Raw genomic sequence first — 17900 nt, forward strand, 5'->3', positions numbered from 1 at the left:
AAGCACAGATTATTTCCTCCTTAACCCAAAAGAAAAATTTCAAATTTCAGGAAGAAAAAACACAGTACAAAGAAAACATCACTATAAATATGCCACATGGTTAAATAGCAAATAGAGTCCTTGCTGATTTGGACTTCCAATGGCAAGTGGCACAAAAAGGGCTCTCCCGCAGTGAGGGCGAGCAGGGAAGTAAAGGAGAAGGAACTGAGTTAGGCCACAGACACTAACGTTTCCATTTCCGAGGACCTGCCCCACACCCAGCACGTATGCGCCTGGTGCTTTCCTGCACCGAGTCTTTCCCAGCATCTCATGACTCTCTTACAGCATCATCCCCATTTCAGAGGTCAAGAAATTGGGGCTCACAGAACTTAAAGACACTTGCCGCAAGCCTCACGTCTGTTAGTGGCAGAACCGGGATTTAGTTTAGTTAGTGCCTGCCTGGCTCTGCAGCTGGGGAAGGGGAGCTGGTTGGCATCTCTGTGGGAGCAATCTGGGTCCTCGCTGAGAAGGGAAGGGGAGGGAGCAGGGTACACAGAGGAAGCCCAGGCAGTAGCCATAGGGGCTCTTCCCTGAGAGCCCCAGGGCAAGACAGCCTCAGACTTTCAGGGGTGTCAAATGTGTGGATGCCTCAAAGGGCCAATCCAAGGACACACGGAATAACTGATGGCCAAGGATATTTGCTATACGATATGGCTCCATCCATTACCTCTAGCTCCTACAAATGAAAGATAAAGATGCCTATCCCCACTTGGGAAACCATTCTAGAGGGGATACTCATTGCTCACCAAAGGGCCAAAATATTCATTCAAATTCATTGTTAAAAAAACCCCAAAAACACTGCTAAAGGAAGGCGAGCACTTCCAGAACAGACAGTTCAAGAGCTAGACAAAGAGATTTAAATAGTTTTTGGATGTAAAGTCTTCCTGTAGCTTCTCAGGATAAATATTCAGCATTTTCCTGAAACATCATCATCTCACAGTGGGAAGAGCAGGTGGTTCCCATGCAGCCCTGATGTTTTATGTGTTTTATCAGGCAGATTCAAGGACCAAAGTAAAAACCAAACCTAAAGTCCAAAGTAAATTCCTAACCAGTAACCACCCCCCTCTTTTGGTGTTACAGTGGGTGGTGGCAACAAGGGGTCTAAGGAGGAGTTTAGTTAGCTAATAAGTAAGGCTTGCAACAAAGATCAAGAGCTCCGAGGTTGACCAGCTCGGGTGTGAACCCCAGAAAGCAGCGGTCTTCCCTCATCCTGTAACCACTTCTGCTCTGTGCACGGGCTTCACCATCGGGGACCTCACCTCTTAGAAAACGCCATGGACCCCCGGTTGTTGTGAGGCAGACAATGTTCCTTGTAAGCTGGAAAACTGGAAGACATACTGGTAGTATGGAGGGCAACTTTTAGGCACAAGTCAAAATCACCTGAGGACACTGTCTCAACCATTTTTGGAAACAATGCTTAGAACTGTTCTGCCAAGAAATGCCTCAAGTGCCAGTAGAGGCAACCTCACGGACCATGGCCTCAGCTCACCCTTGGCCACTGCCTGGACCACTGCGCCCATGCACTATCAGGATTAGAGCCAGGCTGGCTGGGTTTGTGACTATTGACTGGACACAATCACATTATTCCAGAGAGTAAAGACTCTGCGGTCACGGGACGCATTGGAAAACCTCTCCACAGGCAGGCTAATGCCCACTTGGTCCCTAAAACGTGTGCGAGTTTAGTTCTTGCTCAGATCTGGAAAGCTAAGGACACACCTCCGATTTTGACTGTGAAATCTTCGGCCACCATGCAGTTCCGGGCAGCGAGGTCTCTGTGGACAAACTTATTGGCGTTGAGGTATGCCATGCCATCTGCAATCTCTCCAGCCATCTGGATCATTTTGCTTAGGCTGGGAGGTGCTAGGACTGGATTATTCTGTTGGAGATTAAAAAAAAAAAATCCACGTGAGAATTTAGGAATTTTTCCCTCCCCGTGTTCTTTCACGGTTTGCAAATCCACCTTTGTTCAATCTGAGCACCACAGGTCATTCTGCTAAGAAACCAGGAGTGGCTCAGAAGGAGGCCATGGCACTTGCCCTCTGACCACATCACAAAGCTGCAGAGAGAAGCACCTATTAGCACAACTTGGGAGGACCAGCATCTTCGATATTGGGTGGGGCCAACATCATTTAAAGTGAAACCAGCAATTTTTGATATTAAAAATTCTGGATACTCAAATTCCAATTAGTGTATGTGTTCCTTTTATTTCTACAATCCAACTCCATACAGGGAAAAGGAGGGAGAGGACATTACAAAGGCCATGTGGAAATAAGCAAACGGGTTTCTTGAATGGACACTGGATGTGTTATTTCCTACATTAAATTATTTAATCCTTTTCTTTCCCTTCAACTTTCTTCTAAAGTACAAAACCATCAAGATGAATTTGTTCACCTTACAGAGTGGCATTCCTTGGATTATTATCTTCTGTGGGTGCTGAGGAAAGCAAGCCCTTGACAGTTCATTTAAGTCCAGCAGAAGCTTATTCTGGAGGGGACCAATGTCCAACAGTGACAGGTAACACGGATAAACGTTTCCTCTTTGCAGAGAAGGGCAACATACCGACTTCAGAATTGAGAAGAAATACCCCCAAATAATAAATCCATTTAGAAAAGTTTTACATAAAATGTGTGTCCAAGCCTCTTTATCCTAAAAGAAAGTGTAGAAACCAATCAGCACCCCCAGTTTAGATGCTGACCACCTCTTGTTTGTGTGAGTTCAACAGACTTTACCTCAGTTTCCCTGACTACAGAGCATCTGTCACAACACAGCAAAGCCATCCTGCTCTGACAGGTCCCACATGTCCCCTTCCCAGCTCAAACCCTGCGCCACAGGAAGAACATGTCTGGGCTTTAGGATCAGACAGTCTGGCCTCCTGCCTGGGCTCTTTCACATGGGGTCGAGGCGGGGTCACTGCTGGGAGGATGACCTGGGACCATGCATGGCAAGTGTCCGCCAGTGCCTGGCCAAGGTCCACACCCAGGGAATGCTGGTTTCGCCCAGTGAGGTGCTAGTTTCTGCCCCAAAGCTGGCTTCTAGGAGCAGTATAACAACTCTCCAAGTACTTGGGGGTTGGTTCCCTACACTTGAATTCTGAAGCTACTATCAGGACTGTCTGTGGTGATTTAAAATCCTCATTACTGAGTTGCCTGGGGAAGTGATGTGATGACCCAAAGGGTAAGCCAAAACTACCCCCTTCCTTTACAAAGGGGCCTTGCTTAGAGGAGCCTTTTTCCCTCAGGACCTAACATTCCCTTTAACCTTTTCAGGGCTTTAGATATGCACGGTACACCAGGAAATTGGCAGGTAAAATGTTAACTTTATGCTCATAATACTTAAGTTGTGGAATATTAAGTTAGGCGCTTATTAGAAGTGGCGCTTCATAATATTAATATGAAAAACAGAATCAAAAAAAGGAACCTGATTTTAAGTATTGAAGGAGAGGGCTGACATTCTGTCAGTTCATGGTGCTAATACTGCCATTCTTTCAGACGTCTTAGAAAACAGAAATATTTAACTTGCTTAGAACTACTTAAGACGCGTATACACAAGCATCCGCATTTAGTGAGGGAAATGAATGAATCTTCACTGGGGGAAGGTGCCAAGTAGAATATAATGAAACCACAGGATAAGCATACGTATTTTTATACTTGACATGGGTTAGAAAGAACAACTTTAAACCTGACAAATCTAAAAGTGAATTTTTGGGGGGGCTTCCCTGGTGGCACAGTGGTTAAGAATCCGCCTGCCAACGCAGGGGACACGGGTTCGAGCCCTGGTCCGGGAGGATCCCACATGCCACGGAGCAACTAAGCCCGTGCGCCACAACTACTGAGCGTGTGCTCTAGAGCCTGTGTGCCACAACTCCTGAAGCCCGGGCGCCTAGAGCCTGTGCTCTGCAACAAGAGAAGCCACCGCAATGAGAAAGCCCACGCACCGCAACGAAGAGTAGCCCCTGCTCACCGCAACTAGAGAAAGCCTGTGTGCAGCAACAAAGACCCGATGCAGCCAAAAATAAATAAATTTTTTTTAAAGTTAATTTTTCATCTGAAAAGGACTTTAGTAGTCATCTTGCCCAACCCTCTTATTTTACACATAAGGAAACCAAGGCCCAGAGCCTGAAGCAGCCACCTGAGGACGCAGACAGGTAGTGGCAGAGCCAGGACTAGGGCTATGTGTTGCAAATTTTTATTCTGTGCCTGAAACTGGGTACGAAGGAAGTAAGTGCTTCAGACTTTTCAGAGGTGCCTTAAATGAATCTGATAAGAAACATACTGCCACATCTCCAGTTGCCCAGCTGATGAAGCTTTTCTCCTTTGTGCTGGCTTGTGTATTACAAAGTGAGCTGGGAAAAGGCACTAAGATCTAGGGGAGCTGGGGACCCACGCTGGGCAGAGCACAGGGTGGGTGTGTTGCAAACCGCCCCCCTCGGGGCCTCAGTCCACACTGGGCCTCGCAGACCTTGCAGAACCACACGCGTCATCTGCTGTGAGTAAAGGAAGCCACGTGTGAACAAGTGCTTGGAACAAAAATTAAGGAACTACTACTTGGGAGATGATTAGGTTGCCAATTAAAAGAAGAAAACAAAAGATTAAGCTCAAACAGAGAAAGGCTACAGACATTCAAAAAGGGTAGAGAAAGGGGAGGATCCAAGGCACAAAAGCAGACCCAAAGCTTCCTCAACAGGCAGTGAAGTCAGGGTCCAAGTGAGGACTTGAGACCCACCAAGGCAGCCAAGTGAAAGGCAGATGTTGCTGCTATCACTTCTAAGTGTTTATCTCCCAGTTTACTCTTAAAAGTCGTTCCTCCAGGGCTTCCCTGGTGGCGCGGTGGTTGAGGGTCCGCCTGCCGATGCAGGGGACACGGGTTCGTGCCCCGGTCCGGGAAGATCCCACATGCCGCGGGGCGGCTGGGCCCGTGAGCCATGGCCGCTGAGCCTGCGTGTCCGGAGCCTGTGCTCCGCGACGGGAGAGGCCCCAACAGTGGGAGGCCCGCGTACCGCAAAAAAAAAAAAAAAAAAAAAAGTCGTTCCTCCAAATGTTACAAAGCTGGGTTCATGGGGAGACACCAGGGTAACACAAATTGATATTTTTTTGATACTAAGTAGAGATCATTGTGCAGCTGAGGTGATGATCATTCAGAAGCTCAAGCAAGACAGTGATTCCGGATAAAGCCTGAAATGTGGATGCAGGCCTTGAGAAATGGGGCTCTCCCCGCTCAAAGGCTCAGACTGCCCACAGGAGGGGAAGGGGCACACGTCAGGTGGGGGCCTGTGAGTGAGTGGGTGTCTGTGCACAGAGCTGGGAGGGAAACCATCCGGCAAATCAAGTCAACCTGACAGTGAACTCTGACAAGCACGACACTGAGCTACACTGGGTCTGGGATGGACAGGAAACATAATGGGCTACATGGGGATCCACTAAGAACCAAACAAGAGAAAGCCGGTCCAGGAGAGAAGGCAGTGGAGGAAACAGGCACTCCTGGCTGGGGTGGGGGGCAGGAAAGGCTCCAGGGAGAGAGCAGCGCAGACATGGTCTGTGGGTGGGAGTCAGAGAGGGACGGTGGTAGAGGAGGCGACTGGGGGTGGAGGGAATGATGTAGCAGCAAAAGCACACAGGGGTTTGAGTAATAGGGTACCTGCGGACTGGCAAGTGCCTCTCACAAAAGATCCAGGTCTCTCTCTAGTCAGGGAACTCCTTCATATACAGGACCAAGAACCAAGCACGGGGCAAGAAAAGTGAATGGATTTAAAGACGCAGTATCTTCTGGGGGAAGGTTCTAAAGGAAAGGGAACAGTTAACATGGGATGTCAGTGAAAATCAAAACTGACCTCCATTTCTGGCCTCAGAGACCGGAGATAACTTTTGAGGTCCCCCCGGGTCATCAGTTCCATGATGACCAGCGTCGGCTGGCCCTGGGACACCACGCCCAGCAAGCGCACCTGTGAGGAAGGACAGAGAGAAGGGCTCAGAGGGTGAGGGCTGCCCACGACTGAGGCTCTCCCACCGCTGGGACCATCTGGCCCAGAGCAGAGCCCGTACAACGGGCCACTGGGGCTCACGGGCCAGCCCTGCATCACATCCAGAACCTTCGTGTGCACAGTGTCTAAAGGAACAGTGGGGTGATGGGGGGGATCCCTACAGAAGACAGGGTGAGACAGCAAACCCACAAGTGTGCTCCCCAACACATGGGGGTCCTTCTCTTACCACATGGTGACAGTTGAACTCCTTCATCACCGAGGCCTCGTTGAGAAACTCAATCCTCTCGCGCATGCTGGCGGCTTCGTTCACCGTCTTAATGGCCACCCTGGTCTCAGGCTCATCCTTGACCACGCCCTTGGCGACACCTTCATAAACCATCCCGAACGAGCCCTGCCCCAGCTCCCGGCTCATGGTGATCTTCTCCCGGGCGACCTCCCACTCGTCAGGCACGTACACTGGGGAAGAAGAGGCCAGAACTGAAACAACGTGCTTTGGGCAAACTCCAGGCCAAAGAGGGCAAGATGCCACTTCCTAGAGCCCACGGAGGAGAACATCAGGAGACAAGGATATGGCTTGTTCTGGAATCTCCCACAGGCTGTGGATTTCAGCAAGGCCACTGTACAGTCAAACACTAAAATTTCAAGTCCTCAAGGAGTTCTAGATAATTCAAAGATACCAACAGCATATAAGAACCAGAAAGTCATCCAATCTGAGATGTTGCTATAAGTATAAAATTCATGCTGGATTTCAAAAAATAATGTAAATATTTCAGTAACTTTTTTACTGACTGCATATTAAAACTGATAATATTTTGGATATATTGAGTTAAAGAAAACCTTATCAACATGTATTTCGCCTGTTTCTTTTTCCTATTTTATATGTGGCTACTAGAAAAATTTCAGGTTTCTTATGGGACTGGCCCTATATTTCCATTGGTAGCTCTGCTCTAGTCTGGACAGTTTCTCTGGCCTTGCCAGAGACCCTGGGGCAATGAATGAGGTACGGAAGCAACTGAGCTCTGGCACCGAGGGGCATTCAGTGGTGACCAGCATGGAGGGACAGCTGATGAGAAGGACCTCCCCAGGGCTTAGGCCTGGGGCCTGTGAACTCAGGGACCTCCCCCCACAGGGGTGAGGGTCTGGGGGGTGGGGCTTGGTAATGACTAAGCCCGAGTATGATTTCCTGTCCAGCCTAATGCTTCTGGTCAGATTCAATTTGGTTTAAGAAAATAAATAAATAATGCTAGGCAGGAGGAAGGAGAAAGAAAGAGGGAAAGGAAGAAGGGAGGAAAGAAAAAAACAAAACAGAAGATCCATCCTACCACTCTGATGGGTAGGTGAGAACTAAAATAAAATCAACCTGTTCTACAGCTCCATACGAAATTTCAATTATTATCATATTCTTCTAATGCTGTGTGCTTACGTCCTTGACTGAGAGGGGAACCCTTGGCATGCTCCACTGGTAGGAAAGAGGTGGCCCTGGCTTAAGAAATGCAGAAGGACTGAGAACCTGGGATGGCATCTGTTTGCCTTTAGGCTTTCAGATGTTAACCGTGGGCCCGTGGCTGGATGTAAGAGAAGCAGTGGATTGACAGCTATATTCCGACACCCCCAAGTCCCAGGTATCTACCTTTAAGTGATATCTTAAAGCAAAGATGTCTATGAATTAGGCCCAGGAGATACCACCAATTTACACCTCTAAGGAATTTCCAATATGGACTATGTTAATCAATCTAGAATTTTCTTTCACATACATTTTTGTATTTCATAGTATGTATGTATGTGTTCAGGAATTTCACAAATGGAATTACAACCTCCATATGGCTTAGACAGTTTATAGCCCTGAAGAAGGGGCTGATGCTCACTTAGGAGAGTAAGTATGCAAGACAACCCAGTAGATAAGACTCTTCCTGATACCCCTCAGAAAGTATAAAGAGACACTGTATATATCCATTTATCTCTGAAAATCCAGGCTTGCTTTTAATCAGAATTAACGATGTAACACACCATGAAACATGGAGTTAAAACCAATCACATTCATTCCCTGGGAGGAAGCTGATTCAACCCAATAGCTCTGACTTTAGCCAGCAGTCCTAAGCCCTGCCAGGCAGGAGAGGTTTACGTGCACAATGTTATCAGCGTTTCCCTGGAGGGGATTTTCAGTGTACTCTGGAGAATGGTGACATGCAGATTAGCTCTTGGAGAGAGAAGTTTTTAAAGCATTTTTGAACTGCAATGTCATTTTGCTGCCCCTTGAGGAAACTAGCTATAAGATGCTTGTCAAAAGGCTGAATAAATTAAGTTCAAATAAGGTGACAGTCTTCCTACCTGTTGGCCTGGGTGACAATAAGTTTTGTTTGTTTGTTTTGTTTTTAAAGAATCAAGAAATATTATGAAGGCACTCTGGAAAGACACAAAATTTGAATTCAAATCGCCGTTAGAGTCTGATATGATTGTATTTGTGCTCTCTCTAAACTTCCTGGATCCTTCACAGTCAAAGCTACAAATGCCAATCTTCTATGCTTTATTTCAAAACCGAGCAGATTTTTGCAGTAGCCTTACTGCACACTGATAGAGCGGGAAGTGGACTTGCATTTTCCTTATAAATTCCATTAGGTGTGTGATGACTCCTCACCTTACTTGATTAAAAAAAAAAACTATTATTTATTCAAACAATGCATAAAAATCATCCTGCCTGTTTTTTTTTTTTTTAAAAAAAGAGCCCTCTCCCCAAGTAGCTACTCTTTTAAGTTTGGTGTCTATCCTTCCAGAACATTCTCTGCACCTTATATGTACACGCACACACATACATACAGACATGTAGGTGTGTGTGTACATATATATGTCTTTTAAAAATACAACTTTGTGAGACCTTTATATAAAGAAGAATAATGTCCTCATTATTCTACACTTGATTCACATTCAGAGGAGTCTGCTTTTGATTGGCTTTATTGTAAACACAATTAGAAATTATTAAAGAAATCAGAGTAATAAAACTTTACACACTTATATAGTGCTTTTAAATTGTTTTCTCATTTGAGGATGAGCAATTAGAATAATCATGACTCTTTATTTCACGTCTCCTGCACACACACTTCCACTTCTGAAGCATGAGCGAGGCAAACGTGTTTTCTAAATACATCCAGCCGATTCCATGCACTTATTTATTCACTTGACAAACCCTGGCCAGCTGCTCCTGTGGGCCAGCTTGCCGGTCTCCCCAGCCCCCAGGACCTCACAGTCCTTCCCCACAGCGACTGCATCACATGTCAGCAAGATGCCAGGGGCTGCCTCATCCTGATTTCTCAACTGCCTAGTTCTGTGACCAGGGTGAGTTTCTCCTCTGAGCCTCGTTACCCCACTGACAGACAGATGAGCATCAGACAACCCATCCTATAGGGATGCAGGGATCAAATGGGATGGCATTTGTGAACGTCTCTAGCAAAGTGCCAGTTAGTGGTACCCAGTGACCAATGTCTCACCCTGACTTACTTTGAAAAGTTAGGATTTTGGCAAACTTGGAAGACAAGACAGCAAATAAGGAAAAAACCTTCCAAGTCAGACCATCTCAGACGTTTAACTAAATGGCTCTCATGAGTTACTACCAGAGGGAATGTGAACAGGCCATGAGGGTAAGAATCGTTAAGACCCCAGTCAGGAGGGAATGAACAGAAAATCTCCAAGATACAAAAATCAGAGAAGCCGTAGTGATCAAAGACAATTATAATGACATGAAACTCAAGCTGAAACTGGTTTAAAAGGACTGTTTTGTCAGCTGCAGCATATCTTCCAACTAGATGTTGACAATTATACAGATTTTTTCATTCTAGCATAAAATTTCAAGCAATTAAATAAATGGATTACTGTGCTGGCCACATTCATCTCTGAAGCCCATTTTTCCTTGGGGCAGCCCAGACAGTCCCAGAATTTTTGACATATTCAGTGAACTGCTCAAAACATTGGTTTAAAAAAAAGTGTTAATGAAGATGGATCTGAGGCCAAAGGTCCCTCAAAATAATGCAAGCCTCTTCCCCTGAATTCGTAACACTCCCCAAAGCTCCTGAGCTGGGACCCCAGACAGTGACTGTAGTTTAGAAGCTTACCATCGGCTGCACTGAAGTACTCCGGGTTCACAGAGGCATACAGCACTCCGTTCCCCAGCCTGCTGTTATTTCTGTCAAAAAGGATGAAATTCAGGTTAGAAAAAAAAAATCCCCACATACTTTTATATGTACTTTCATCTTTGTTACCTCAGTTTTATTTGTTCTGATTCATTAAGGACTGGGAAGGGGTGGTGGAGGTACTGTCAGGACAGCTCCACCACACTTGCTAACGCCCCTTTTGGCTTCTTCAACGGCCTCAAATTAGAGCTTTTTAAGAAACATTTGTTTCTTTACTTTGTTGGAAACTGAAAGGCTTATTTGATGTACAGGGTTAAAATATCATGCTTGAAAAAGCTTTGCACAAGCAGAGGTATCTGTGATGGGACAACCAGTGTGGGGATGATCCAGACTCCAGAGAAAAAGTCATTTTCTGTTGTTGAATCATTAGAAAGTATTCTCTTTTTTCTGTACATTTGATTGGAAAATCAGGTTTTCTGATCCGTAAGATAATTCCTCAAACTTCTCAAAAAGTTCATCTTAACTTGGGTTCAAATCATCAAACCAGTCAGACACAGAAAGTATCTGAACTTTTCACCAAGTCACTCACCTTTTTCTATGGAAGACGTACAGCATTATAACCAACCCTCCTACTATCAGCAGAACGGCAATGGGCAGAGCAATGATCAGATGGATGAAGTTTTCATACGTTGCTGCAGAAACAAATGGGAAACAAGAAAATGTCATGAGGTGAACAAACTGCTCGTGTCCTTTGTTTATATTTAGCTGGAAGTATGGGAAAAAAAATCCCTGAGAATTCCTTTATTGCCTATCACGAACTAGGAGTTCTGAAGGTAAACAGTATTGTACATAAAAGAAAAAAAAAACAAACCCTGAGTTATTTGTAAAAAGATTAAATAAGTGCCGATGGAGGAGTAAAGTCATTTTCATTTTCGAAGTACAGTGTATTCTGAAATAATAGTTCAAATGATGGATTCAAGTAAAATACTCTTTGTATACAGTTTGATAACTATTAGTGGAATTGCATACATTTGCTAAAAAAAAGAACAGATTCTTATGTATTATAGTGCTCAAGCTGTACTGACTTTTATCTGTCTTAGGACAGTTCCACAGACAACTAAAAAAAACAAAAAGTAACTGGATGGCACCCCTTGCCAAAGCTGCTCTGAATACGCCCCAAACATCAGAGTCTATAGTTACAAGCCTGAGATCACAGAGCTCCTGCCTGCTCATCACCGCCCGCAGCTCTCACATGACAGATGGCAGGCTGGATGCTGATCTACACACTTGAAAATTCCGTCAGATGCTGGTAATCAGCATGTCCACAGGTAGCATAACAACCAGACAAGTGGACCACACATGCTGCAAGGATGCAGGGAGGAAGGGAGAGGGGAAGGGAGTCAGGGGAAGCTCGCCAAGCACAGAGGATGGTTGGAAATGATACTGGAGAGAAACCAGGGCCAGCTCCTAAGGGGCCTTGTCCAAGCTAAGCACTCTGAACTTCATTCTGCAGATTAAGCGGAACCAGTGAGAGCTCTCCAGCCCCACAGTGAGCTGGTGGGATTTGTGTGGGAGAGATGGCTGTGCCTGAGGATAGCCTGGAAGGGCTGGCAGCGGGGAGGAGACCCTGCCCTGTCTGGGGCAGCGGGTGGGGGGGTGCCCTGGGCATGTTCTGCATCACCCAGCTCAGACCTCACCAAGGAATCACTGCTCCTTGTCTATGAATGAGAAAGCCTCACAGAGATAAACTGTCCTCCCCAGGGTCACACATGCAGCTGGCTGGCCATGACCTAGGGATTGGAACCCAGGCTTCCGGCGCCTCTGGCTCATATTTTCCCTACGAAGCAAGCGCCCTGGAGGCTCTAAGCTGAGGCGGTGGTGGTGGCTACAGAGGCTGGATTCCAGAGGTATTTCAGAGGCAGAATCAATGAGATGTGGGTTTGAATGAGAAGTGGGTGGCAGGAGTGAAGGAAAGGGGAGGGGTGGCTGTGAGGTTCCTGGCTTGGGTGGTGGGTGGATTAGGGGGTCACGGACTGAGCTGAGGAACAAAGGATGGAGAGAGATTTTGAAGGTAGCAACTGTGATTCTGGTTTTGTGCACGAGGCATCTGAATTGCCTGTGGGACACCCACGTATGTGGAAATGAAGTTGGAACTCACTGGGGACCAAGTTACATCTATTGTAGATCACCCATCAATGATTATTCTGCCACTAAACACTACTATTATTATTACTCTGTGAGGACTATTAAAGCTATTTTAATTTTTTAAATTAAAGATATTTTTATCAAATAGCTCTAAAAATGGATACCGGCTCCTGCATTTCCTAATTCTTAAAAATACTTGCAAATTAACAGGGACTTTGGGAAGCTAGTGGAGTTTCTTTTTTGCCCCCGAGGACTATTTCTTCTATATCTATCACTTATACTACTGGTCAGGTTGTATCCTATTCTTTTTGAGTTTCACATTTCAACGGGGACATGGAAAAAGTGGAACACATCCAGAGAAGAACAGAATGACCGAATGGCTAGAAAATCGTTCTGTGAGACTGGGCTACAAGAAAAGGCCCCAAACCTGAGATTATTTAGTCTGGAGAAGAAAAGCCTAAGGAGTAATTTAATAGTACTCAAGCACATGAAGGGTTCCTAAAAGGAGAGCAGTTGCCAGAAAGCTTCCAAAGCTTCCATCTCCACTGAGGATTGAACAGGAGGAAGGGAGACTCAGCCACAGCAGGAGAGAATCTTGTCTGACACAAGGAAAAACTGCCCAACGGTAAAGCAGGCACACAGATTTAATTTCCCCATGGTGTATGCCAACTCCAGCTGGAAAGATGCCATCAGAGCGGCTCTTGGGTTTCCCACTGGCTCCCGGCACTCACAGGGTTAAAAACGTGGGCGCAATGGCAGAGAGGAACCTGTCATCTCTGCAGATAAGCCAAGGTCACTGAACCCCAGAAGCCAATGCTGCTGTTTCAAAGAACACAGCATCACGCTAGACCTCTAAACCTAGGCTCTGTTCCTAAGGGATGGATGTGGAGAGGGGAGGAGAGGAGAAGAGAGAAAACAAGCCACTTCTTCGGGGAGGGCTCTGGGAATATTGTGAAAGTTCCAGCGCTGGAGTGTGTGGCACCAGCCAACTGGAAGAGTAGGTAAAATGGACCACATGGAGAATTCAGACTATTTCAGATGATGGAATTATCTTCTCAAGCATCTGTTCACCCCTCACACAGCGCCAGGCTCATCAAATGCTACCTCAAGGTCTGCAATTCTATCCCCGCACATCCTTCTTTTGGTATCTGTCACTGTGTAGACTTCCAAATACCATGCATGTCTTTGACCAGGCGCTAACCAGGTGGACTGCTGGATTGACTGAATCCTGAATTTAAAAACTCAGACTCCAGACCAGAGTAGCACAGATGTGGACACCAGGAGAAACCAGGGCAGTGGGAATTGCCCACCTGACCCAAAAGTAGCACCACTAAGCAAGGCGGGACTGCTTTTTCTCACAGAAGCAGTCAGGAATAGTGCTATGCCAGATTTGATCCCATTATCTGAACATGAAATAATCTTAAAAATTTGGTTTCAAATTTGGTTTCAAAATGTAAATAATAAGGGATATTTATGTCACCAAATGAAAATACTGAATTTTCTTGGCCAAGCAAGTATAGTGCCCTTGTGCTCATACATTTTACAAAACTCACTTTTAAAATCTAAAATCCTCGCCTAGAATGGCCTTCTAAGAATTCTGTCTTGTCGATGGTCTGAGCATAAACTCACCACATGGCCCAGTCTCTGTGCCAAACAGGGGCCACTGTGTGCTTTCAAAGTGTGTTGCTGCTTTAAAAGTGCATCTGTTATTTTACCGCTGAGGAGTGACAGGGGTGATGCCTCAGCCTGGGATGCTGTCACGGCAACTCCTGCCCTGGAGCAGGCTGGAGCAGAAGGCCCCCAGGTTTCTGTCACCCCTTAGGATTCTAAGCCCTGAGTCGGGGCCCCAATCAGCATCCCTGACGAGTCAGGAGGCAGAACGGTCAATTCAATGCTTTGTAAAATGCTTTGGACATAAACCAAGTTGAGAGCACGGGCTCCTTGCTGTCTCCCTCAAAAGAGGGCCTCAGACCATCTCCCTGCCCATCAGATGAGGTAGGGACTCCAGGTGTGGCAGCTCCCCAGCCTGAGCTCCTAGATTAAGTGCTGGCAAAAGTGTGACTCTTCTGAAAGGTGGCCGACAGAAATCAGAAAACCAGAGAGCCAGGATGACGACCCAGGTTTCCCCAGTCCCAGCACCACCTGCTTTCTGTTTTCCCAGCGACTCCCTCCACAAGCCTTACTTTTGGCCTGGACATAGAAGAACACAGGATCAGTCCACGACCCGTTCCCAGAGAGAGAGGTGGCCTGGATCCGGGCCGTGTAGTTCCCCGGGTTGAGCCGGTTTAGCTTGGCCCCTCCATACTTCCTGTACTCCTGTCTGGACACACATTCCCGCTGATCCTGGAGGAAATAAAACATATGTGTCAATTTCCCACAAACACACTGCCTCGCCTCTCGCCTCCCACCTAACACTGACCCCAATTTGCAATAAAAGGGAAAACACCCAGGCTTACATTATGGCAGTCCTCCAGTAACTCTAAGCACGCCCGACCTTTAACCAAACCTTCTTTCTTTAACCAAAAAGAGTTCCAGAAAGATTAAGTTATTAAGCCCAATCTCTAGGCTGAAAGATCGTTTTCTGCAAAGAAACAGTTTCTTGAGGGTGAGGATAAGCCAGCTCCTCGCACACTGTGAGAATTCCCCAAAGGGCATAGAGTTGGTAAAAAGACCTGAATCCTCACTGACTTACCTCCTTATTTTACTGTTCAAAGTCTTCAGCTAACCAGGAGGTGCCCTGTGTTGAAGTGTAACACACGCTACACCTGCAACAGAGACGCACCCACACACGGCCGGTGCCCCAGTCTTACCTCGACTTGTGATCCATATTTTATTTCATACATTAAAATCAATCCATTGGGATTCTCAGGTTCTGGCCATTTTAAAAAGATGGAGTTCTCAGGCCTTGGCTCCCAGGTCACTGGCCCAGGAATGTCATCTGCTCCTTCTGCACAACAATTGAAATAGGCGATAAAGTTAGATTCGAGTCCTCAGGGAGGGAGAAAAACACTGGACTAGCCTAAGAACACCCTCCCCAACCCCTCGTGCAGGACTGCGGACAGCGGCCACAGCAACTCCTCCTGACCTGGCCTCGCACACACAGCAGGGGTTTTGGAACTGGAGCAACCTAACGACCTGTAAGTCTCAAGATGCCACCATACCCTCCCTTCCCTTCAGTCTCCCAACAAAAAAGCCTACTCTCAAGTGCAGGAGGAAAATCTTGGCAAATTGAGTCACTTAGGTCTGCTACTCGGCTTCTATGCGATGCCATCAAACACAAGCATCATCGAAAAGGTGCTGAGTGAGCAGAAGCAGCGGCATCCAGCCTCCAAGCCGGGACCCAGATCCTTCATGCTCTGCATCTGCATGTGGCAGATGCAATTTCTGCGCAGGTGTAAAGGATGGTCCCCGAGTACGCCTGGGAGGGAGCCGCCAGGAAGCTGGTGCTGAGCGCAAGCTCGCTGCCTTCATCAGCGATCCCTGCAGCTGCCAGGTGAGGCTGGGGTGCCTGCTCTCCTGCTTTTGCTTCTTAAAGCAGTTAAGCCAAGTGGTGAGCAATGTCACTGCAAGTTCCAGCTGGGAAACACTGAGAAATCAGCTGGGCTTTCTCTCCTGGGAGGGTGAGGGGACTAAGGCCGGGTAGGCTGGCAGCAGCACGTCGGTGCCAGAACTGCGCCCAGGAGGCCCCGCCCCCAGACTGCAGACACTGTGCTCTGCGCTACCTGCCAGCTCTGCAAGGAGGTGAACCGGGCAGTTCACCCATCCTGAAAGATGGATGTATGGCTGTCTAAGCCACAGGCAGCTTCTAACTTACAAGGGGAAGGTGAAGACCAAACAAGCAGGACCAAAGGCTGCTTGGGAGTGGACCTTGAGGAGCAAAACTCAGTCTGAATCAAGGCAGCTAAATGGGGATTTCACTGAAACTTAAGAACTCAGGAGGGACCTGGCAACAAAGGGCCATGGGAATGCACAATGCAAACCAAGGAGAAGGAAAAGAGCGGACCCTGCATCGAGCTCCCTGCTCTCGAGTACTTTGTATGGAGAGACTGGGGTGGGAGTGGGGTCACGATGTGTGAACTCCATTCCCTGGGCTGCTGGGCTACCAAGCTGCCTGCAAATGACCACCCGTTCTTTAATAAGCAGGACTGAGACTAAGGGTCATCGCCCTGGGTGTCGGCCTCCGTGTCTACAAATCACAGTCTCCGCTAGGCTGTGAGTTGGGCGTGGGGTGAGCTGGATGACACCGTACCTGCAGGCATGGTTCTTGCAAAGACAAAGTTGGAGGCGCTGCAGCCAAGCTTCTCAGCTTCGTGGTTACAGCTGTGGATATCGATTCGGTACAGAGTAAAAGGCCGGAGGTTGGAGATGACAGTTCTCTCCTTGTTATCCACTCTGCTCTCGAAGAAAGGGTACTCGGTCTCGAGCTCCTCTGGGTCTGTGATGTTGTAGGTGTCCACCACCGTGGTGTTCCTGTTCCGGCTGGACATGGTGGTGTTGGCGACCTGCATGACCTCCCTCCGCTTCCGTTCAGGTCTGCAAGGAAGAGAGAGAGAAATGTGGCTTGTGAGTGAGGGCTTCCACCTCTTTTGTCTTTTCTGTGACTCGAGTCAGAGAAAGAAAAGAAAAATCTTCACCTTGGAATAAAAGGAGCTACTCAACCCCCTTGCGTAAGAACCAACAAATAATAACACAGGGATTTCCTTCCTCATTATTTATTTTGCTTTCTCTACGCAGCAAACCTCAGCCTCAACGTGCAACCTGCCCCCTGGCTCCCCGAGTGGTTACTCAGTGGTGCCTAGAGGCAAACTAACACCTCAGCCCCCCCCAGTGGGGAGGCTCAGTAGCACCTGGGCTGTTTCCTCAGAGCTGTTACAGTGGACAGGGCCTGGGGAAGGGAGGCCACCCGGGACGCTGTCGGGAAGGCAGGGGGCCAGCAGAATGGCACGTCCCGATTCTCTGTAAACAGCCGCACTTCCACACCGTGTGACCAGCCGCTAATATCATGGCCAGCTTTTCCCACACCCACCGATGGGACAAATTACTCCTGTCAGAAAACCTTGTTTACTCTTCAACATCTGTTGATATTTCAGTCACTTAAATCAAACTTTGTGACTTAAACTATAAAGGCAGGGATCAATGAAAGGCACTCGGCACCAGATACTGACTCCAGAAAGGAACTCATGACCTCAGGCTGCCATCCTACTTCAAGACACATGGACGTGGACGGCGAATAGCGTCATACTCAACCTGACTTGACTGGTTTTAAGCTCTAAATAAACTGTTCTTAGAATGAATTGAAAGAAATAAAAATCGTCTTTGGAGAATTTAGTTGTAAAACAGAAAAGCTTCCTTTATGATTTATTCAGCCGTTCTGTTACCCAGACACTCCTTTTACCCAAATTCTGTGGGAAATTGTGTGGACATCAGATGTACGCCTCAGTAGGAGGCATGAAAAATCCCAAACGTGAGGTTCTTATCAACTGTGGCCCCTCACCATGGGCAAACTAGGATATTATGTCTGTCCTGTGAAAAGAAAGGACAGCAAGTGCGACTAGACTTCAGACAGCGGCCATCAACACCGCAGGGTGGACACATGCATTCATCAGGGGAATGTGGTG

At 47.1% G+C, this 17900-nt stretch overlaps 1 protein-coding gene across 2 annotated transcripts in view; it reads right to left on the bottom strand.

Annotated features, from left to right (window-relative positions):
* IGF1R (insulin like growth factor 1 receptor) overlaps window positions 1-17900 on the bottom strand; it is a 308914-nt gene that overhangs the window by 22966 nt on the left and 268048 nt on the right. For both annotated transcript variants that reach the window (XM_029237078.1, XM_029237079.1), the window contains 8 exons: window positions 16532-16815; window positions 15093-15229; window positions 14466-14625; window positions 10727-10829; window positions 10120-10190; window positions 6243-6472; window positions 5867-5977; window positions 1756-1915 (listed from right to left, as the gene is read on the bottom strand). In XM_029237078.1, the coding sequence (XP_029092911.1) occupies window positions 1756-1915; window positions 5867-5977; window positions 6243-6472; window positions 10120-10190; window positions 10727-10829; window positions 14466-14625; window positions 15093-15229; window positions 16532-16815 (1256 nt within the window). The remainder of the gene's footprint in view (window positions 1-1755; window positions 1916-5866; window positions 5978-6242; window positions 6473-10119; window positions 10191-10726; window positions 10830-14465; window positions 14626-15092; window positions 15230-16531; window positions 16816-17900) is intronic.

The sequence above is a fragment of the Monodon monoceros genome, unplaced genomic scaffold (assembly GCF_005190385.1).
Source record: "Monodon monoceros isolate NGI ecotype Baffin Bay Population unplaced genomic scaffold, NGI_Narwhal_1 Super_Scaffold_21, whole genome shotgun sequence".
NCBI lineage: Eukaryota > Metazoa > Chordata > Mammalia > Artiodactyla > Monodontidae > Monodon > Monodon monoceros.